The 23,477-nt window shown below is 52.3% G+C and overlaps 2 protein-coding genes across 2 annotated transcripts in view; one reads left to right on the forward strand and one right to left on the reverse strand.

The window, feature by feature from the left end:
- LOC144931395 (potassium voltage-gated channel subfamily KQT member 4-like) overlaps positions 1 to 23,477 on the reverse strand; it is a 264,371-nt gene that overhangs the window by 78,357 nt on the left and 162,537 nt on the right. Inside the window, exons 3-4 of the mRNA XM_078855200.1 lie at positions 15,671 to 15,797; positions 4,515 to 4,690 (exon numbers count right to left, since the gene is read on the reverse strand). Of these exons, the coding sequence (XP_078711326.1) occupies positions 4,515 to 4,690; positions 15,671 to 15,797 (303 nt within the window). The remainder of the gene's footprint in view (positions 1 to 4,514; positions 4,691 to 15,670; positions 15,798 to 23,477) is intronic.
- Positions 18,225 to 23,333, forward strand: LOC144931627 (uncharacterized). Its single transcript, XM_078855723.1, has 2 exons — positions 18,225 to 18,593; positions 22,329 to 23,333. Exons 1-2 carry the CDS (start codon positions 18,306 to 18,308, stop codon positions 22,482 to 22,484), a joined length of 444 nt encoding a protein of 147 aa, XP_078711849.1. The 5' UTR covers positions 18,225 to 18,305; the 3' UTR covers positions 22,485 to 23,333.

Here is a 23,477-nt window from a genome sequence, read left to right on the forward strand (position 1 = left end):
AGACATCCAGTGGAGGCCGAGCGGAGCCGCGCTCGCGTTTGCATTAAATGAGCATTAGCGGATGAGAGAGAGCGAGAAAGCACGTGGGTGGGTGAGTGAATGAGTAAGTGAGTGGGTGAGTGAGGAACCCCCCCACCGTGCCTCCGGAGCACGGTGCACGTGCGCTGCCTAAGCGCTCACGCGCCATACCCGGAGGAACGCGATAACCACGCGGCCTCTGTGGCGGCCTAATGAGTTTCGGGCGATACACGCCGGTGTGTGTGTGTGTGCGTTTCTTTTCTTCTCCAAATGGACAGCGCACTTAGCCCCACAAAAGGAGCCCTCGCCGCCGGGATTTAAGCAAACACGGCCTCCGAGGTTAAGAGCGGCTCCTGGAGAGAGTCCGAATCCCAAGCCATGCCGTGCGGCGGTGCCATCACGAAGGGTGGACCGTGTCCCGGGGATGTGCAGCGTTGAGAATCGCACACCGAAGAATTCAACATCCATTGCCCGCATTTCTCATGCCCCCACCCCCCCACACTCAGAATATCATAACTTAAAATCCCAGTGGGAGCTTCCAACCCAGCCAATAATATCTTCAGGGACGATAAAATGAGAGCCCGCTTTGCGGGAAGTCAACAGTGATTGCCCTGGGGATGGACTGGCCTCCGTCATATGAATGTGGAGTTTCTGCCACTATCTCAGGGCTGTTAATGTAGGTGAGACGGCTTCTCGGCATGGAGTGGCAGCGCAGCGGTTAGCCCACTGTACTATGAACCCGGCAACTCGGGTTCGACTCCTGGCCTGCGTTGCGAACCTGCCCTCCTGCATCCTGTTTGCGTGAACCACCCACGGCAATCTCCTCTTCCTCTTTGATTACATCTCTAACACAGCTTTCTTCACACGTTCCATTGGTCTTTGAAGAGCCAGGAGAGCTCCCGCATTGTCGCTACAGCCACCCGAGCTAGGATCTCACTGAGAGAGGCAAAAAGTGGGATGCACTTCGATCCAAATCACACATGTACCAATTTGGGCCCTGCTGGGACGTCAACGCTCCTGATCTCACGACATCGATGCCGATTCTTTAACAACTTGAGATGGGTGCTGTGTACTTTGGCTGTCTGCAATATCGCCAGGAGGCGGACGATTTGCTCCAAAACAACAGCAGCAGCAGCGGGCGGCTGACAACTACGTTAATTAAAGCAACCTTTTGCGTCCGCATTTCTATTCGGCAATTAAGCTAGTGTTACACAAACACGCACAGCGTGGCATTTGCAGAATAAATATCACCTGCGATGCCGCGAGGCACAGAAACCCACTTAAGCCCCGGTTGTTAATGAGAGACTTATCCTGTAAAGATATTCGGTTGATTCCAAATTAAGATTGTTTTGGTGGTTTCTGTGGAGCCCGCTCCTTCACGCAAATCGAAATGCAAAACATCAGTCTGTTCCAGAGCAGCGCCGACAATGCTCATTGCCACCGTTGATTGACATTCACCAGTGGAAATTCCGCATTACCATGGCTGGCGACAGACTATCCATAGAACAACCATGCTCATAAGAATGATAATGATGATGCCAGTTATTGAACCAGAAAAGCCACACTGAGTGTTAAGACTCATTTTTAGGAAAGTTCTGCCCTGGCATGTTTGGCACGTTGCATTGCGAATGTTTAGAACGTGGGAGCCCGGTAAACTTGCATAGCTGTCAACCTATACGGTTTAATCCGTATTCTTGTACAGGGAAAATTAGTTTTCAATACGGGCAAAACACATGTGTTGTTGTCTTTTGTTTGTGTTTCTCCCTTGTGATGGGACTTTGTAGGATGAACGTTGAGATGCATAAGGGCACGGGGGTGACCAATAAGGTCTGAAATGGTCTGTATTGAGGTAGGCACTTATAAGGGGTTGACAGCTATGAATTTGCAACAATGCACCAACGTTGGCATAGTATATGGATGGAACCACAGATCCAACGTTAGCCCAACGTTCCACGTTTACTGAGAGAAAAAATACCGACAAGACGGGTCTCGACACAGCAGCGGGAGATTTCGGACAAACAGACAAAGAGCGGGGGGGTGCGTGGGAGCCACGGAGGAACGCGTCCCGTGGCGGGAAACCTCGCCGGCCACGGCCAACGGCGGCGGCTCCATTGTGCGCTCTGCTCACATCGCTGATCGCCGTGCCCTGGCACGAGCGCGGGAGGCAACAACGGCGGGGGGAGGGGAGCGGTGCGGGAGCGCTTGGAAGGACATCACAGGCAGCCGCCTTCATATTGTTCACAGCACCCACTTGGATATTCACAGAAAGTCGTGCCCGTCCGCCCACGCACGCACGTGTCCCTTGACTGCTTCTCAACGGATCTGGTTCCGTGCTGGGTCCAATTCTGTTCTCCTCATATTTAAACAATCTTGGACTAAACTTAAATCACTCAGAATTTTGCTGATGCCGCTGTCAGGATAGTATCGGGCTATTCTCCAAACAAAATCAAACAGAATCTCCAATACAATTTCGACTTAATTGAATATCAATTGTCATCACTTAAATAACATTATGGTATTTTCTTCAAACAAACATTCAGTTTTACTCCAATCACCTATTATGGATATCAGATACAGCATCATTGAACAGAGTGCTTCAAATACCTGAGTTTCACTGATTGATTTGAGACTTACATTCCAGCCCCTATATCGATCACATCTCAAATAAAATCAAATGCAAAAGTGGGCCTTTGTATCCAGAAACAAACATTGTTGTTTCCCCATTCGCCTTTGGTCGCACATTGTTGTTGAAGCTATCACTCTACCACGTTTTGACTGCTGTGACGCTGCTTGTAGGTCAGCTACTAATAAAACATTAAGCAGGCTCAACCCGCGTCATCATTCTGCTCTTCGATTTGCACAGGATGTACCATACAGGACTTGCCATTGTGACGTCTACTTAAAATTCAATCTCACATCACTTGATGCGGGGAGAAATCTACATTGGTGCCCTGGCCATCCATAAAATCCCGATTGTCAAATCTGCGCTATACTTCGCTAACCCAATCACCCTGTTGTCAAAAACAAAGAAAACCAAGGCGTCCATCTAATTGCCTTTTTTTACTTTCTAAAGAACAGGGATAGGAATAGGTGACAGACAGCCTCTGACGTTGAAGCACCAACGTTTCAGGAACAAACCTCGTTATCTCCCTTGGCATCATAAATCTACCTTAAAAAAATATCCCGAAGCAGACGGATTAGTGCTGGATACAGCCGCATTTGCCAATTTGATTTGTAACTTTGATCCTTACCCACGTGCCAATAGAATACCTGTCAACGCATACGGTTCACGCGTATTCTTGTACAGGGACATTTATTTTCAGGTCCATATGGCGTACAGCCGTTTCTATACGGGCACAAAAATGTGTTTATTTATGGGAACCTCATTTGCCAGTAAAAATATGATAATTGGTTCTTTACCCTTCTATCTGGCAACAAAAAAAAAGGTGTCAGTTTTGTTGCCAGATAGAAGGGTAAAGAACCAATTATCAATGTGTTTATTTGTTTGTGTTTCCTCCCTGTGATGGGATTTTGTAGGATGAACGTTGAGATTTCTAATGGCAGTGGCTGCCAGCGGGTAACCAATAAGGTCTGAATTGGTCTGTAATAAGGTAGGGCACTGATAAGGGGTTGACAGATTTGCGATAGTTCAATTGTTATGTGCAATTTTATTGAGGGGCTACTGTGTTGTTGTCTTGATGTGGTCTGGGACTGCTGTTGTTGTTGTTTTGCCACCTTGCCCAAGCATGCATTTAGTGTTGAAACATCGGCAGCAATCGATGTACTTACATCATTTGTACGTATATACCTTTTTCATTTTTATTTACGTCTTTATTTTGAGTGACATGCTCACCATTCCTATGCTTTGCACTCCTACCATAGTTTGTCATTGCAACTATATTACCAGACCCTACTGGACATCTGTGAAAAAGAGCTTGAAAGCTCATTGGATTTCTCCAGTCTAAATACATATTCTGATTCTGATGACTTTTAGGTCTGTACTATAGAGTTGGTGATGTGTTCAAGGTCTGGGCTATAGAGTGGTTGATGAGTTCTAGGTCTGGGCTATAGAGTGGGTGATGAGTTCTAGATCTCGGCTATGGAGTGGGCGATGAGTTCAAGGTCCGGGCTATAGAGTGGACGATGAGTTCTAGGTCTGGGCTTTGGAGTGGAGGATGAGTTCCAAGTTAGGTCCCCGTTTAGGTGTTGCCTCCCCTAGGTCATCTCGGCATTCAATGAGTGCTTACTGCGGTGTGTACACGCCAGCACTGGGGAATCAAAGGTGCTCGCATGCAGTACTTGCTGCAACAGCCTCCAAGGCTACCCCGTCGGGAATCTCTGCCTCTGTGCACGTATGGTGCCGGCGCGTGTGAGCGTGTGCCCGTGCGCGCGAGCATGTGCGGGTGTGGGTACGCACGTGCGGGCACGCGCCAGCGTGTACGAGCACGTGCTGGCATGTGCGGGCGTGTGCAAGCTTGTGCGGGCGTGCGCGTCACCTTGCTGTGTGCATATACCACGGAGCCCAGCAGCTTCCAGGTGCCGCCCCTGCGGTCCATGCGCACCATGCGCAGAATCTGCAGGAAGCGCAGCGAGCGCAGCGCCGATGTCGCAAAGATGTTGCCCTGGGTGCCGGCGGCGATCACCGCCAGGGACGCCACCAGCACGATACTGTCTGCAGCGCAGTGATGCCAGCCGTGAGGACACACACACAGCAATGTGTCTCTAGAACCAGCCGTGATGACACACACACAGCTACGTGTCTCTAGAACCAGCCGTGATGACACACACAGCTATGTGTCTCTAGAACCAGCCGTGATGTCGCACACACAGCTACGTGTCTCTAGAACCAGCCGTGATGTCACACACACAGCTACGTGTCTTTAGAACCAGCCGTGATGTCACACACACAGCAATGTGTCTCTAGAACCAGCCGTGATGTCACACACACAGCAATGTGTCTCTAGAACCAGCCGTGATGTCACACACAAAGCTACATGTCTCTAGAACCAGCCGTGATGTCACACACACAGCTACGTGTCTCTATAACCAGCCGTAATGTCACACACACAGCTATGTGTCTCTAGAACCAGCCGTGATGTCACACACACAGCTACGTGTCTCTAGAACCAGCCGTGATGTCACACACACAGCTACGTGTCTGTAGAACCAGCCGTGATGACACACACACAGCTACGTGTTTCTAGAACCAGCGGTGAGGTCACACACACAGCTACGTGTCTCTAGAACCAGCTGTGATGTCAAACACACAGCAATGTGTCTCAAGAACCAGCCGTGATGTCACACACATAGCTACACGTCTCTAGAACCAGCCGTGATGACACACACAGCTACGTGTCTCTAGAACCAGCCGTGATGTCACACACACAGCTACGTGTCTCTAGAACCAGCCGTGATGTCACACACACAGTTACGTGTCTCTAGAACCAGCCGTGATGTCACACACAGCTACGTGCCTGTAGAACCAGACGTGATGTCACACACACAGCAATGTGTCTCAAGAACCAGCCGTGATGTCACACACACAGCAATGTGTCTGTAGAACCAGCCGTGATGTCACACACACAGCAATGTGTCTCTAGAACCAGCCGTGATGTCACACACACAGCTACGTGTCTCTAGAACCAGCCGTGATGTCACACACACAGCTACGTGTCTCTATAACCAGCCGTAATGTCACACACACAGCTATGTGTCTCTAGAACCAGCCGTGATGTCACACACACAGCTACGTGTCTCTAGAACCAGCCGTGATGTCACACACACAGTTACGTGTCTCTAGAACCAGCCGTGATGACACACACACAGCTACGTGTCTCTAGAACCAGCGGTGAGGTCACACACACAGCTACGTGTCTCTAGAACCAGCTGTGATGTCAAACACACAGCAATGTGTCTCAAGAACCAGCCGTGATGTCACACACATAGCTACACGTCTCTAGAACCAGCCGTGATGACACACACAGCTACGTGTCTCTAGAACCAGCCGTGATGTCACACACACAGCTACGTGTCTCTAGAACCAGCCGTGATGTCACACACACAGTTACGTGTATCTAGAACCAGCCGTGATGTCACACACACAGCTACGTGCCTGTAGAACCGGACGTGATGTCACACACACAGCAATGTGTCTCAAGAACCAGCCGTGATGTCACACACATAGCTACGCGTCTCTAGAACCAGCCGTGATGACACACACAGCTACGTATCTCTAGAACCAGCCGTGATGTCACACACACAGCTACGTGTCTCTAGAACCAGCCGTGATGTCACACACACAGCTACGTGTCTCTAGAACCAGCCGTGATGTCACACACACAGCTACGCGCCTGTAGAACCAGACGTGATGTCATACACACAGCAATGTATCTCTAGAACCAGCCGTGATGTCACACACACAGCTACGTGTCTGTAGAACCAGCCGTGATGTCACACACACAGCTAAGTGTCTGTAGAACCAGCCGTGATGTCACACACACAGCTACGTGTCTCTAGAACCAGCCGTGATGTCACACACACAGCTATGTGTCTGTAGAACCAGCCGTCATGTCATACACACAGAAATGTGTCTGTAGAACCAGCCGTGAGGTCACACACACAGCTACGTGTCTGTAGAACCAGCTGTGATGTCACACACACAGCAATGTGTCTGTAGAGCCAGCCGTGAGGTCACACACACAGCTACGTGTCTCTAGAACCAGCCGTGATGTAACACACACAGCTACGTGTCTGTAGAACCAGCCGTGATGACACACACACAGCTACGTGTCTCTAGAACCAGCGGTGAGGTCACACACACAGCTACGTGTCTCTAGAACCAGCTGTGATGTCACACACACAGCAATGTGTCTCAAGAACCAGCCGTGATGTCACACACATAGCTACGCGTCTCTAGAACCAGCCGTGATGACACACATAGCTACGTGTCTCTAGAACCAGCCGTGATGTCACATACACAGCTACGTGTCTCTAGAACCAGCCGTGATGTCACACACACAGCTACGTGCCTGTAGAACCAGACGTGATGTCACACACACAGCAATGTGTCTCAAGAACCAGCCGTGATGTCACACACATAGCTACGCGTCTCTAGAACCAGCCGTGATGTCACACACACAGCTACGTGTCTCTAGACCCAGCCGTGATGTCACACACAGCTACGTGCCTGTAGAACCAGACGTGATGTCATACACACAGCAATGTATCTCTAGAACCGGCCGTGATGTCACACACACAGCTAAGTGTCTGTAGAACCAGCCGTGATGTCACACACACAGCTACGTGTCTCTAGAACCAGCCGTGATGTCACACACACAGCTATGTGTCTGTAGAACCAGCCGTCATGTCATACACACAGAAATGTGTCTGTAGAACCAGCCGTGAGGTCACACACACAGCTACGTGTCTGTAGAACCAGCTGTGATGTCACACACACAGCAATGTGTCTTTAGAGCCAGCCGTGAGGTCACACACACAGCTACGTGTCTCTAGAACCAGCTGTGATGTCACACACACAGCAATGTGTCTCTAGAACCAGCCGTGATGTCACACACACAACAATGTGTCTCTAGAACCAGCCGTGATGACACACACACAGCTACGTGACTCTAGAACCAGCCGTGATGTCACACAAACAGCTACGTGTCTCTAGAACCAGCCGTGATGTCACACACACAGCTACGTGTCTCTAGAACCAGCCGTGATGTCACACACACAGCTACGTGTCTCTAGAACCAGCCGTGATGACAAACACAGCTACGTGTCTCTAGAACCAGACGTGATGTCACACACAGCTACGTGCCTGTAGAACCAGCCGTGATGTCACACACACAGCTACGTGTCTCTAGAACCAGCCGTGATGTCACACACACAGCTACGTGTCTGTAGAACCAGCCATCATGTCACACACACAGCAATGTGTCTCTAGAACCAGCCGTGATGTCACACACACAGCAATGTGTCTCTAGAACAAGCCGTGATGTCACACACACAGCTACGTGTCTGTAGAACCAGCCGTGATGTCACACACACAGCTGCGTGTCTGTAGAACCAGCCATGATGTCACACACACAGCAATGTGTCTCTAGAACCAGCAGTGATGTCACACACACAGCAATGTGTCTCTAGAACCAGCCGTGATGTCACACACACAGCTACGTGTCTGTAGAACCAGCCGTGATGTCACACACACAGCTACGTGTCTCTAGAACCAGCCGTGATGTCACACACACAGCTACGTGTCTGTAGAACCAGCCGTGATGTCATACACACAGAAATGTGTCTGTAGAACCAGCCGTGAGGTCACAAACACATCTACGTGTCTGTTGAACCAGCCGTGATGTCATACACACAGAAATGTGTCTGTAGAACCAGCCGTGAGGTTACACACACAGCTACGTGTCTGTAGAACCAGCCGTGATGTCATACACACAGCTACGTGTCTCTAAAACGAGCCGTGATGTCACACACACAGCAATGTGTCTCTAGAACCAGCCGTGATGTCACACACACAGCAATGTGTCTCTAGAACCAGCCGTGATGTCACACACACAGCTACGTGTCTCTAGAACCAGCTGTTATGTCACACACACAGCTACGTGTCTGTAGATCTAGCCGTGATGTCACACACACAACAATGTGTCTCTAGAACGAGCAGTGATGTCACACACACAGCAATGTGTCTCTAGAACCAGCCGTGATGTCACACACACAGCTACGTGTCTGTAGAACCAGCTGTGATGTCACACACACAGCAATGTGTCTGTAGAGCCAGCCGTGAGGTCACACACACAGCTACGTGTCTCTAGAACCAGCTGTGATGTCACACACACAGCTACGTGTCTGTAGAACCAGCCGTGATGTCACATACACAGCAATGTGTCTCTAGAACGAGCCGTGATGTCACACACACAGCTACGTGTCTGTAGAACCAGCCGTGATGTCATACACACAGAAATGTGTCTGTAGAACCAGCCGTGAGGTCACACACACATCTACGTGTCTGTTGAACCAGCCGTGATGTCATACACACAGAAATGTGTCTGTAGAACCAGCCGTGAGGTTACACACACAGCTACGTGTCTGTAGAACCAGCCGTGATGTCATACACACAGCTACGTGTCTCTAAAACGAGCCGTGATGTCACACACACAGCAATGTGTCTCTAGAACCAGCCGTGATGTCACACACACAGCAATGTGTCTCTAGAACCAGCCGTGATGTCACACACACAGCTACGTGTCTCTAGAACCAGCTGTTATGTCACACACACAGCTACGTGTCTGTAGATCTAGCCGTGATGTCACACACACAACAATGTGTCTCTAGAACGAGCAGTGATGTCACACACACAGCAATGTGTCTCTAGAACCAGCCGTGATGTCACACACACAGCTACGTGTCTGTAGAACCAGCTGTGATGTCACACACACAGCAATGTGTCTGTAGAGCCAGCCGTGAGGTCACACACACAGCTACGTGTCTCTAGAACCAGCTGTGATGTCACACACACAGCTACGTGTCTGTAGAACCAGCCGTGATGTCACATACACAGCAATGTGTCTCTAGAACGAGCCGTGATGTCACACACACAGCAATGTGTCTCTAAAACCAGCCGTGATGTCACACACACAGCAATGTGTCTCTAGAACCAGCCGTGATGACACACACACCGCTACGCGACTCTAGAACCAGCCGTGATGTCACACAAACAGCTACGTGTCTCTAGAACCAGCCGTGATGTCACACACACAGCTACGTGTCTCTAGAACCAGCCGTGATGTCACACACACAGCTACGTGTCTCTAGAACCAGCCGTGATGACAAACACAGCTACGTGTCTCTAGAACCAGACGTGATGTCACACACAGCTACGTGCCTGTAGAACCAGCCGTGATGTCACACACACAGCTACGTGTCTCTAGAACCAGCCGTGATGTCACACACACAGCTACGTGTCTCTAGAGCCAGCCGTGATGTCACACACACAGCTACGTGTCTGTAGAACCAGCCATGATGTCACACACACAGCAATGTGTCTCTAGAACCAGCCGTGATGACACACACAGCTAGGTGTCTCTAGAACCAGCAGTGATGTCACACACAGCTACGTGCCTGTAGAACCAGCCGTGATGTCACACACACAGCTACGTGTCTCTAGAACCAGCCGTCATGTCACACACACAGCTACGTGTCTGTAGAACCAGCCGTGATGTCACACACACAGCTACATGTCTGTAGAATCAGCCGTGATGTCACACACACAGCAATGTGTCTCTAGAACCAGCCGTGATGTCACACACACAGCTACGTGTCTGTAGAACCAGCCGTGATGTCACACACACAGCAATGTGTCTCTAGAACCAGCCGTGAAGTCACACACACAGCAATGTGTCTGTAGAACCAGCCGTGATGTCACACACACAGCTACGTGTCTGTAGAACCAGCCGTGATGTCACACACACAGCAATGTGTCTCTAGAACCAGCCGTGATGTCACACACACAGCAATGTGTCTGTACAACTAGCCGTGATGTCACACACACAGCTACATGTCTGTAGAATCAGCCGTGATGTCACACACACAGCAATGTGTCTCTAGAACCAGCCGTGATGTCACACACACAGCTACGTGTCTGTAGAACCAGCCGTGATGTCACACACACAGCAATGTGTCTCTAGAACCAGCCGTGAAGTCACACACACAGCAATGTGTCTGTAGAACCAGCCGTGATGTCACACACACAGCTACGTGTCTGTAGAACCAGCCATGATGTCACACACACAGCAATGTGTCTCTAGAACCAGCCGTGATGTCACACACACAGCAATGTATCTCTAGAACCAGCCGTGATGTCACACACAGCTACGTGTCTGTAGAACCAGCCGTGATGTCATACACACAGCTACCTGTCTCTAAAACGAGCCGTGATGTCACACACACAGCAATGTGTCTCTAGAACCAGCAGTGATGTCACACACACAGCTACGTATCTCTAGAGCCAGCCGTGATGTCACACACACAGCAATGTGTCTCTAGAACGAGCCGTGATGTCACACACACAGCAATGTGTCTCTAGAACCAGCCGTGAAGTCACACACACAGCAATGTGTCTGTAGAACCAGCCGTGATGTCACACACACGCTACGTGTCTGTAGAACCAGCCGTGATGTCACACACACAGCAATGTGTCTCTAGAACCAGCCGTGATGTCACACACACAGCTACGTGTCTCTAGAACCAGCTGTGATGTCACACACACAGCAATGTGTCTCTAGAACCAGCCGTGATGTCACACACACAGCTACGTGTCTGTAGAGCCAGCCGTGAGGTCACACACACAGCTACGTGTCTCTAGAACCAGCTGTGATGTCACACACACAGCTACGTGTCTGTAGAACCAGCCGTGATGTCACACACACAGCAATGTGTCTCTAGAACCATCCGTGATGTCACACACACAGCAATGTGTCTCTAGAACCAGCCGTGATGTCACACACACAGCAATGTGTCTCTAGAACCAGCCGTGATGACACACACACCGCTACGTGACTCTAGAACCAGCCGTGATGTCACACAAACAGCTACGTGTCTCTAGAACCAGCCGTGATGTCACACACACAGCTACGTGTCTCTAGAACCAGCCGTGATGTCACACACACAGCTACGTGTCTCTAGAACCAGCCGTGATGACAAACACAGCTACGTGTCTCTAGAACCAGACGTGATGTCACACACAGCTACGTGCCTGTAGAACCAGCCGTGATGTCACACACACAACTACGTGTCTCTAGAACCAGCCGTGATGTCACACACACAGCTACGTGTCTCTAGAGCCAGCCGTGATGTCATACACACAGAAATGTGTCTGTAGAACCAGCCGTGAGGTCACACACACATCTACGTGTCTGTTGAACCAGCCGTGATGTCATACACACAGAAATGTGTCTGTAGAACCAGCCGTGAGGTTACACACACAGCTACGTGTCTGTAGAACCAGCCGTGATGTCATACACACAGCTACCTGTCTCTAAAACGAGCCGTGATGTCACACACACAGCAATGTGTCTCTAGAACCAGCAGTGATGTCACACACACAGCTACGTGTCTCTAGAGCCAGCCGTGATGTCACACACACAGCAATGTGTCTCTAGAACGAGCCGTGATGTCACACACACAGCAATGTGTCTCTAGAACCAGCCGTGATGACACACACACAGCTACGTGACTCTAGAACCAGCCGTGATGTCACACAAACAGCTACGTGTCTCTAGAACCAGCCGTGAGGTCACACACACAGCTACGTGTCTCTAGAACCAGCCGTGATGTCAAACACACCGCTACGTGTCTCTAGAACCAGCCGTGATGACACACACAGCTACGTGTCTCTAGAACCAGCAGTGATGTCACACACAGCTACGTGCCTGTAGAACCAGCCGTGATGTCACACACACAGCTACGTGTCTCTAGAACCAGCCGTCATGTCACACACACAGCTACGTGTCTGTAGAACCAGCCGTGATGTCACACACACAGCTACATGTCTGTAGAATCAGCCGTGATGTCACACACACAGCAATGTGTCTCTAGAACCAGCCGTGATGTCACACACACAGCTACGTGTCTGTAGAACCAGCCGTGATGTCACACACACAGCAATGTGTCTCTAGAACCAGCCGTGAAGTCACACACACAGCAATGTGTCTGTAGAACCAGCCGTGATGTCACACACAGCTACGTGTCTGTAGAACCAGCCGTGATGTCACACACACAGCAATGTGTCTCTAGAACCAGCCGTGATGTCACACACACAGCAATGTGTCTGTAGAACTAGCCGTGATGTCACACACACAGCTACATGTCTGTAGAATCAGCCGTGATGTCACACACACAGCAATGTGTCTCTAGAACCAGCCGTGATGTCACACACACAGCTACGTGTCTGTAGAACCAGCCGTGATGTCACACACACAGCAATGTGTCTCTAGAACCAGCCGTGAAGTCACACACACAGCAATGTGTCTGTAGAACCAGCCGTGATGTCACACACACAGCTACGTGTCTGTACAACCAGCCGTGATGTCACACACACAGCAATGTGTCTCTAGAACCAGCCGTGATGTCACACACACAGCAATGTGTCTGTAGAACTAGCCGTGATGTCACAAACACATCAATGTGTCTCTAGAACCAGCCGTGATGTCACACACACAGCAATGTGTCTCTAGAACCAGCCGTGATGTCACACACACAGCTACGTGTCTCTAGAACCAGCTGTGATGTCACACACACAGCTACGTGTCTGTAGAACTAGCCGTGATGTCACACACACAGCAATGTGTCTCTAGAACGAGCCGTGATGTCACACACACAGCTACGTGACTCTAGAACCAGCCGTGATGTCACACAAACAGCTACGTGTCTCTAGAACCAGCTGTGATGTCACACACACAGCTACGTGTCTCTAGAACCAGCTGTGATGTCACACACACAGCTACGTTTCTGTAGAACTAGCCGTGATGTCACACACACAGCAATGTGTCTCTAGAACCAGCCGTGAAGTCACACACACAGCAATGTGTCTGTAGAACCAGCCGTGATGTCACACACAGCTACGTGTCTGTAGAACCAGCCGTGATGTCACACACACAGCAATGTGTCTCTAGAACCAGCCGTGATGTCACACACACAGCAATGTGTCTGTAGAACTAGCCGTGATGTCACACACACAGCTACATGTCTGTAGAATCAGCCGTGATGTCACACACACAGCAATGTGTCTCTAGAACCAGCCGTGATGTCACACACACAGCTACGTGTCTGTAGAACCAGCCGTGATGTCACACACACAGCAATGTGTCTCTAGAACCAGCCGTGAAGTCACACACACAGCAATGTGTCTGTAGAACCAGCCGTGATGTCACACACACAGCTACGTGTCTGTACAACCAGCCGTGATGTCACACACACAGCAATGTGTCTCTAGAACCAGCCGTGATGTCACACACACAGCAATGTGTCTGTAGAACTAGCCGTGATGTCACAAACACATCAATGTGTCTCTAGAACCAGCCGTGATGTCACACACACAGCTACGTGACTCTAGAACCAGCGTGATGTCACACAAACAGCTACGTGTCTCTAGAACCAGCCGTGATGACAAACACAGCTACGTGTCTCTAGAACCAGCCGTGATGTCACACACAGCTACGTGCCTGTAGAACCAGCCGTGATGTCACACACACAGCTACGTGTCTCTAGAACAAGCCGTGATGTCACACACACAGCTACGTGTCTCTAGAACCAGCCGTGATGTCACACACACAGCTACGTGTCTCTAGAGCCAGCCGTGATGTCACACACACAGCTACGTGTCTGTAGAACCAGCCATGATGTCACACACAGCAATGTGTCTCTAGAACCAGCCGTGATGTCACACACACAGCAATGTGTCTCTAGAACAAGCCGTGATGTCACACACACAGCTACGTGTCTGTAGAACCAGCCGTGATGTCACACACACAGCAATGTGTCTCTAGAACCAGCCGTGATGTCACACCCACAGCTACGTGTCTGTAGAACCAGCCGTGATGTCACACACACAGCTCCGTGTCTCTAGAACCAGCCGTGATGTCACACACACAGCTACGTGTCTGTAGAACCAGCCGTGATGTCATACACACAGAAATGTGTCTGTAGAACCAGCCGTGAGGTTACACACACAGCTACGTGTCTGTAGAACCAGCCGTGATGTCATACACACAGCTACGTGTCTCTAAAACGAGCCGTGATGTCACACACACAGCAATGTGTCTCTAGAACCAGCCGTGATGTCACACACACAGCAATGTGTCTCTAGAACCAGCCGTGAAGTCACACACACAGCAATGTGTCTGTAGAACCAGCCGTGATGTCACACACACAGCTACGTGTCTCTAGAACCAGCCGTGATGTCACACACACAGCAATGTGTCTGTAGAACCAGCCGTGATGTCATACACACAGCTACGTGTCTGTAGAACCAGCCGTGATGTCACACACACAGCAATGTGTCTCTAGAACCAGCCGTGATGTCACACACACAGCAATGTGTCTCTAGAACCAGCCGTGATGTCACACACACAGCTACGTGTCTGTAGAATCAGCCGTGATGTCACACACACAGCTACGTGTCTCTCGAACCAGCCGTGATGTCACACACACAACTACGTGTTTGTAGAACCAGCCGTGATGTCATACACACAGCAATGTGTCTGTAGAACCAGCCGTGAGGTCACACACACAGCTACGTGTCTGTAGAACCAGCCGTGAGGTCACACACACAGCTACGTGTCTCTAGAACCAGCCGTGATGACACACACAGCAATGTGTCTCTTGAACCATCCGTGATGTCACACACACAGCAATGTGTCTGTAGAACCAGCCGTGATGTCACACACACACCTACGTGTCTCTAGAACCAGCCGTGATGTCACACACAGCTACGTGTCTCTAGAACCAGCCGTGATGTCACACACACAGCTACGTGTCTCTAGAACCAGCCGTGATGTCACACACACAGCAATGTGTCTCTAGAACCAGCCGTGAGGTCACACACACAGCGATGTGAACAGGGACGGGGCGGGTTCTTCACCGATGATGCAGAAGGGCTTGCGGGCGAAGCGGAGGCGCCCCTGCCAGCCGCGGTAGCGGCAGCAGCACCCGGCCGCCCAGATCCTCACGAAATACTCGAGGCCGAACAGAACCATCATGATGCCCTCCTGCGGAGACACGAAGACAAACATCCCCCGTGTAGCCTACATAGCCTGTCGGGGCAAGGGCTGCTGGCGAGCGCCTATGAATGGCAGACGCGGCGTTCGAGGTGGTGTAGCCAGCACCGTGCCCGGTCGCCGTTGTCTTTCCGGCGCTGATGTTTAGCCAGCACACACCAGGGAAGGTCCAGGACCCGGTTCGAGTTTATTGGTCACCGACGTTCGAGGTGGCTGGGAATCGGACTCGGGTCGCCGAGCTTTGTAGCACACAACGCTAACCACTGCACTCGTGCTCCTGCTGTTTCCATATACGCGGCACTGCGTCTGAGAACCCCGCCTCGCTATCCACCCTCACACCCGGCCCTGGTGCGCTCTCAGCTCGGATCGCTTCTAACTCCAGAGCATTGTTGCTAAACACAGGAGCATTTGATCATCTTCAGCAATGACGACTCCACTCTCGGCAACGACAACTCCACACACGGTGTCTCGGGGCTGTTATTGATCCATACTCGTTTTCCCTCTGCCTGTCCTTGCTCTCTGTCTCTTGCTCTCTCTTTAATAAATATTCAAGCTATTTCTGTGCAGCGCCTTCAGATGTCGTGACGTTAGCTACCACAAATGAAGTCAAAACGAATTGTATTACATGATGGGGACCACTTTATATAAAGGCTCATCGTTTGAAGAGGCAAGTACTGTTAGCGAGATGGTGGTGTGGCGAGCACTAATGTGTACACACACGATGCACTTTCTTACATTGCATAAGCACACAATATCCACACATGCTATGCTTATCTTTACGCATTAGCACACGCGCTGTACAAAGACAAACATCCCCCCAGGCAGTGGCGGCTCCTGCAAAATCTCTCAGGGGGGGGCAAATGTCTGGATGATTGATAAGGATAAGGTCCACCCATGCAATGGATAAATTAACAGCTTAAGCATGTGTAATGCGGGCGTAAGCGACCTTCCGGATGTGACGTCACGAGGAGGCGGAGCCAGGTGACGTGGGTGAAAGGTTGGGGTCCTTAAGCGGGGAAACCGGAAGGAGAAGGCAGTCGGGGTGTGAATGGAAAGGTGTGGGGCCACGCGGGCGTACGAGCCGAGGGGGCACCGTCAGAAGCGGGAGCCAACCCTGGGAACAGTAGGGAGCTACTGGGAGGTGTAAAGCTGCAGATAGAGATAGGCAGTAAGGCTGTGTGTGAGGGGCAGCGGGGTGGCTGCCAAGAGTCGCAGGAGCGACGAGAAGGCGAGACAGCACGAGGCTGTCAGAGCTGCAGCAGGAACAGCCAAGGGAGCTGTGTGAGAGTACAGCAGCGGAGCTGCTGTGGGGCTGCAAGAGCGACAAGAACAGCAGCGGGGCTGCTGATGTGGACTGGAGTGACATCGGAACCAGCACAGAGAGAATAAGAGAGACAGCCGTGTGGGAACGCAGTACGGACCGAATAAAGGACACTGAGCCAGAGATCGTGGTCAAGTCTTTTATTACACTGGGGTCAGAAGTGAAACGGCATGTCTAAGCAAGTAAGGAAGAAAATTCCCCCGGCGCCAGCATCGGCTTCTTCGTCCGACGACGACGAATTCCCTCCGACCACGGATTCTGCTGGGGTGGTGGAGGAGAGCCCTGCTGAGGCGAGCACGGGGACGGGCGTGGAAGATGTCGGCGCGATGGCGGGTCCGTCAACAACATCGGACGCTGAGCAAAGATGGCAACAGGTGGCAGAACAACTGGAGACACTCAAGGACGTCCTGGCGCATCTATGTCACCTCGTTACGCCAAGGAAGACGATGGAACGAGAAGGTGCTCCACGGGCCGCCACGTTGCCTGCCCTGCCGCCGCCATTGGCCACGCGGCAAGAAGACGCCATCTTGCGCGCTCCGCGGCGCCAAACCGCCATCTTGGCCACGCCGCGGGCCGACGCCATTTTGAATTTGCCTCCAGAACAACCATCATTGGAAGACGGCGTAAAGAGGAGTCGGAGTCGCCACCTTACTACAGTTAAGGAATTCTCTATCGGGGGCGATTGGAGCGCTTTCGCCTGCCGATTTTTGGCGGCGGTTCGTTCAGCAAGATGGACCGATGCGGAGGCCTTGGAAGTGTTGCCGACTCTACTGGACGACGAATCTGTTCGATTTTTCCGTTCCATAACGGCCGATAAGAAGAAGACTTTATGTGGAGTTTTTGAGGAAATGGCCGACGCCTATGAGCCACCTGACGACGCGCATCGGCGATTCGCTCAACGACAACGAGCACCCGAAGAATCGCCCGTGGCGTTCAGGGGTGCGGTGTTGGAGCTGGCCATGGCAGCATATCCTGACACGCCACAGGATCTGCTCGAGCCTCTCATATTGGGAAAAATGCTGGAGCTGTCTCGGGATCTGGGGATCCCCATGCCTGTGTGTGGGCATGAGAAGCTCACGTCCCGGGCGGCAGCAAAGTGTCTGGATGCGCAGTTTAATCTCCGTCGCTGGAAGCAAGTGGCGGCATGGACGGGTGGGCCCGTCAAGGAAGGAGGCGCGATGGGGTGGGACCCCACAAGGGCGATCTATGTGCCGGATGAGCGGGGTCCACAGGAGCTGACGGCCGCCTCCTCTCCATGGTCGGGACGCGGAAGGCCGGGGCCGCGCGCTACGCCATCGGGACGGGGCCGCCGGGATGCAAGACCTGCGCTTCGGCGCAACGAGGCCGATTGCTTCCGCTGCGGCCGTAGGGGCCATTACGCCAAAGATTGCTGGGCCCGCTTCCCGGGTCCGCCGCAGCAGGAGCCCACAACACCGGACAAGCCGACCAAGGAACCTCCGAAACAGGCATGTCGGCACGCACCAGACACTCGGCAAGGCTTTACACCTCACCCACCACCTTTGTTGCGCGATCCTATTGTTGTTGTTAAAGAAAGGCCATCGACGGGGCCTTGTCATTCAGTTACGCAGTGGCGCAAATTGGCACGGAGAGTTGTCGCGGCCGCTACGGGTTCGTCCACTGTACCGGGGTCTATACAAGGTGTGGACGTGCGCATTTTGGTCGACTCGGGAGCGTCTGCGACTATTATATCGGATGTCATTTTCCATCTGTTGGGCATTCTGCCGGGGGCTGTGCGTCCGGTTTATGGGTCTTGCGTCGCTGCGAACGGGGGTAGTATGGGTATCGTGGGCCAGGTGGATGCTAAGATATCTATAGGGGATGTGTCGGCTTCGGGCGTTGTGTTAATATCGAGATCTTTGGCGGTTCCTTGCTTACTAGGCACGGATTTTTTGGCTAAGATGCCCATTTTGATTAAAATCAATGAGAATTGTATTGAATTGCCGGGGGGCCGTCGAATCTCGTTTCTGCCGTCGCCCTGGGGGCGACCTGCTTCGGCCGTACAGGTGCAGGCGCTGTCCGTCGCATCTGTGGACATCCCACCTGGTTCACAGATGCTTATACCCTTGCGGTATCGGAAGCCCCTGCCCAATCGGCTAGGAGCATTAGGGGTCTTGTTGTCACCATCCGCCACGATAACAACGGGATTGGCGTTAGTTGGGGCACATACCATCGTCCGGCCGGATCAATTACCGGTTTTACAGGTGCTTAATGCGGGGGTGGAAAACATCCGTGTTCCGGCCGGTACGGTTGTGGCACATGCCACTACGGCGTTTGCGACGCACGATTGTCCGCATCGCCGGGGAGTGGTCGCTGGTGTTTCCGAGCCAAGGGGTTCGGATAATCGTTGGATCGCTACCTTATGTGACGAAAATTCTTCCCTGTCCGTGGGGCAACGTGATGCGCTGCGTAAATTGTTGCTGACGTATTCGGATGTGTTCAGCTCCGACGATTTGGATTTGGGACGCACATCGTTGCTTTCCCATCACATTGAGACGGGTGACGCTGCCCCTATTCGGTTAAATTCGCATCGGATGAGTCCAGCGGAGCGAGAACACGTTCGGGGGGCGGTGGAAGACATGTTGGCTGCGGACATTATATCGCCATCTAACAGCCCATGGGGCGCTCCTGTGGTCTTGGTTAAGAAAAAGGATGGCAACTTGCGATTTTGTGTCGATTTCCGGAAATTGAATAAGATATCGGTGGCAGATGCGTACCCCCTGCCGCGTATGGACGACTCCCTTGACGCATTGTCGGGGGCTAAGTTCTTTTCCACACTGGACCTCTCTTCGGGATTTTGGCAGCTTCCCCTTGACGAGTCCTCACGGGAGAAAACCGCATTCCGTACGCCGCAGGGGTTATTTCAATTCAACTGCCTCCCGATGGGATTGAATGCGGCCCCTGCTACGTTTCAAAGGTTGATGGAGCTCGTTTTGACGGGGTTGCAGTGGGAGACGTGTCTTATATATTATTGTGTTCAGCCGCACATTCGAGGAACATTTAACGCGGCTGGAGACAGTGTTCACGAGGATGCGCTCTGCCAAAGAAATGCCACCTACTGCAACGGTCCGTCCGTTATTTGGGGCACATTGTGAGTCCACGGATCCGGAAAAGACGGCGTGCGTCCGGGATTGGCCGACTCCGGCCTCCGTGGGGGATGTTCGGCGGTTTTTGGGATTTGCCTCGTATTACCGAAGATTTGTGCCGGGGTTTGCGACGATTGCGAGGCCCTTGCATCTCCTTACGGGTAAAGGACGGAAATTTGTTTGGGGAGAGCCGGAAGAGGCGGCCTTTCGGAGTCTGCGTGATCTATTGGCTACGGCCCCGACATTGGATTATCCCGACTTTGATCGCCCTTTCATTCTTGATACGGACGCGAGTGACACAGGTATTGGGGCAGTATTATCACAGTCTAAAGGGGGCGTAGAGCGCGTCGTGGCGTATGGTAGCCGAGTCTTGTCGCCTGCGGAAACACGCTACTGTGTCACTCGTAGAGAACTTTTGGCGGTTGTTTTTTTCCTACGCCAATTTCGACCGTACCTTTACGGTCGTTCGTTTATTGTGCGTACGGATCATGCGGCCTTGCAATATGCACTCAAAATGGACCAGCCATCGGGACAGTGGGCACGTTGGTTGGACACGCTGCAGGAATTTTCCTTCCAAATTCAACATCGGAAGGGAGTGCGCCATGCGAACGCTGACGCACTTTCCAGATTACCAGGGCGCGCCCCTTGTAAATGTGCGTCGGGGACGCATAGGTGTTCGCCGATTCTAAACCCCCCTCAGCCGCTTACGTTGGCCGTCGAGAAGTTGGATACTCCGATGGAACCGGGACCGACTGACGGGGTTTTGAATCTGCCGCGGTCTGTCTGGATTCGGGAACAGATGATGGACGAGTCGTTGTTGTCCATGCGGAAGCGGTCTATGAGGGACAATGGGAGTCCGAGCTCGGCTGTGGGGCCGCGAACCGCTCTCCGAGATGGTCTGCTTATGTGGCAAGAAAGGTTCCAGGAAAGCTGGCGTGTGGTGGTACCAACGTCCTTGCGATTTGAGTTGATTAGATCTCTCCATTGTGACACACTATTGCATTTAGGGGTGCAGAAGACTCTGTTGACGTTACAACGTCATTATTTTTGGCACGGCATGGCGACAGATGTCGTAGGGCACGTGCGCGCGTGCCCTGAATGCGCCCGGCGTAAGCCGCCTAAACATCCTTACGTGCCGCCTCTCCAGTGGATTCAGGTGTCTCGAGTCAATGAATTGGTGGCACTGGACATATTGGGACCCTTCCCACCATCGGCGAGGGGAAATAAATATTTGCTGGTAGGGGTTGAGTATCTCTCCCGTTGGCCGATGGCCTGGCCGTTGCCCAATCAGTCGGCCGCGGCCATCACCGACGCCTTTTTGTTTGGGTACATTATGGACAAGGGGGCGCCTGAGAGACTCCTCACGGACCAGGGCCGAAATTTCTCTTCTAAATTATTGGCTGAAGTGTGCGCGGGCCTTGGGACTAAGAAAATACGGACATCTCCATACCATCTGCAGACGGATGGTATGGTTGAGCGGCTGAACAGGACATTGTCTGCCATGCTTTGCCATACTGTGAGTGAACAGCAATCAGATTGGGATCTGCACATCCCCGGAGTGCTTTCGGCGTACAGGATGACGCCCCATGCGGCTACAGGGTATTCGCCGTTTTACCTTATGTATGGTCGGGAAAACGTGCCTCCGGTGGATGTGCAATTGGGTACTGGGGTGAAGGGACCTCGTAAACCACTCCCTGAATACATTCAGGACACGGTTCGCCGGGTTACGGAGGCGCGGGAAAACGCCCGCGTGGCTACGGCCAAAGCCCAGGCCCGGAACGAGCGGTATGCTCGGCGGTCTGAGGGGGAGTGCCCCTGGAAGGTGGGAGACCTGGCCTGGCTCCATTGCCCGCAGGTGCGGCCGGGGACCTCTCCTAAATTGCACAAACCTTGGCATGGTCCTGTGCGCCTCATTGAGGTTCCCAATCCACAGTCGGCGCGCGTTCAGATTGGGTCTCGCCGTTGGTTTGTTCATACGTCGCGGTTGAAACCATATGTTGCTCCCCTACGTGATGCGTCATCTCCCAATGTTGCCTTGCCGGCGTCTGTTGCTGCTGACTCTGACTCTTCCCCGCCTGCGTCCATTGATCTTGCTAGAGCGCCTGTCGTACCTGTTCCAGACAGGCCGACCGTGACACCGCGGGGGAGGAGTGGGCCTGTTCGGAGGGCGCCTGCCAGGGCTGCGGGACCTTCGAGCCCTGCGACCCTTCCGACCCCGCTGCAGGCGCGTTCGCGGAACACGACCAAGACTGATTCGTCAGGGACACGAGACGTCGGTGGACTTCCAATCGCAGCAGGGGAATTACCCCCTGCCATTCCTCGTGTTCCATTGCGTCCCCGTTCTACAAGTGGGCCGCCGACCGTCCGGGACGGGCCGGCGACCCGCACTCGTTCCAAATCGCTTACGTTTCGTTGATTGTATGTTGTTATTGTTCTTGTTCTTGCCGTCGTATTTATCGCATGCTTTCGTACGTTCGTCGATGTTACTTGTGTTGTTGTTCTTGTTGTTATATTGCATGCTTAGTGTCCTTTAAGGGGGAAGGTCGGTTCACCGCATTACGCTTTGGTATTGTTCAGCCGAGGTCGGCTGGGTTTTTTCTATGGGGGAGGGTGGTGTAATGCGGGCGTAAGCGACCTTCCGGATGTGACGTCACGAGGAGGCGGAGCCAGGTGACGTGGGTGAAAGGTTGGGGTCCTTAAGCGGGGAAACCGGAAGGAGAAGGCAGTCGGGGTGTGAATGGAAAGGTGTGGGGCCACGCGGGCGTACGAGCCGAGGGGGCACCGTCAGAAGCGGGAGCCAACCCTGGGAACAGTAGGGAGCTACTGGGAGGTGTAAAGCTGCAGATAGAGATAGGCAGTAAGGCTGTGTGTGAGGGGCAGCGGGGTGGCTGCCAAGAGTCGCAGGAGCGACGAGAAGGCGAGACAGCACGATACTGTCAGAGCTGCAGCAGGAACAGCCAAGGGAGCTGTGTGAGAGTACAGCAGCGGAGCTGCTGTGGGGCTGCAAGAGCGACAAGAACAGCAGCGGGGCTGCTGATGTGGACTGGAGTGACATCGGAACCAGCACAGAGAGAATAAGAGAGACAGCCGTGTGGGAACGCAGTACGGACCGAATAAAGGACACTGAGCCAGAGATCGTGGTCAAGTCTTTTATTACACATGTAAAGGCAACTTCACTTCTTTAATATTAATGAAAAATAAAGTGACTCTTACAATACATCTTGTTTGTTTCTATACTCACTATTA

This window comes from Lampetra fluviatilis, chromosome 4, assembly GCF_964198595.1.
Source record: "Lampetra fluviatilis chromosome 4, kcLamFluv1.1, whole genome shotgun sequence".
NCBI lineage: Eukaryota > Metazoa > Chordata > Hyperoartia > Petromyzontiformes > Petromyzontidae > Lampetra > Lampetra fluviatilis.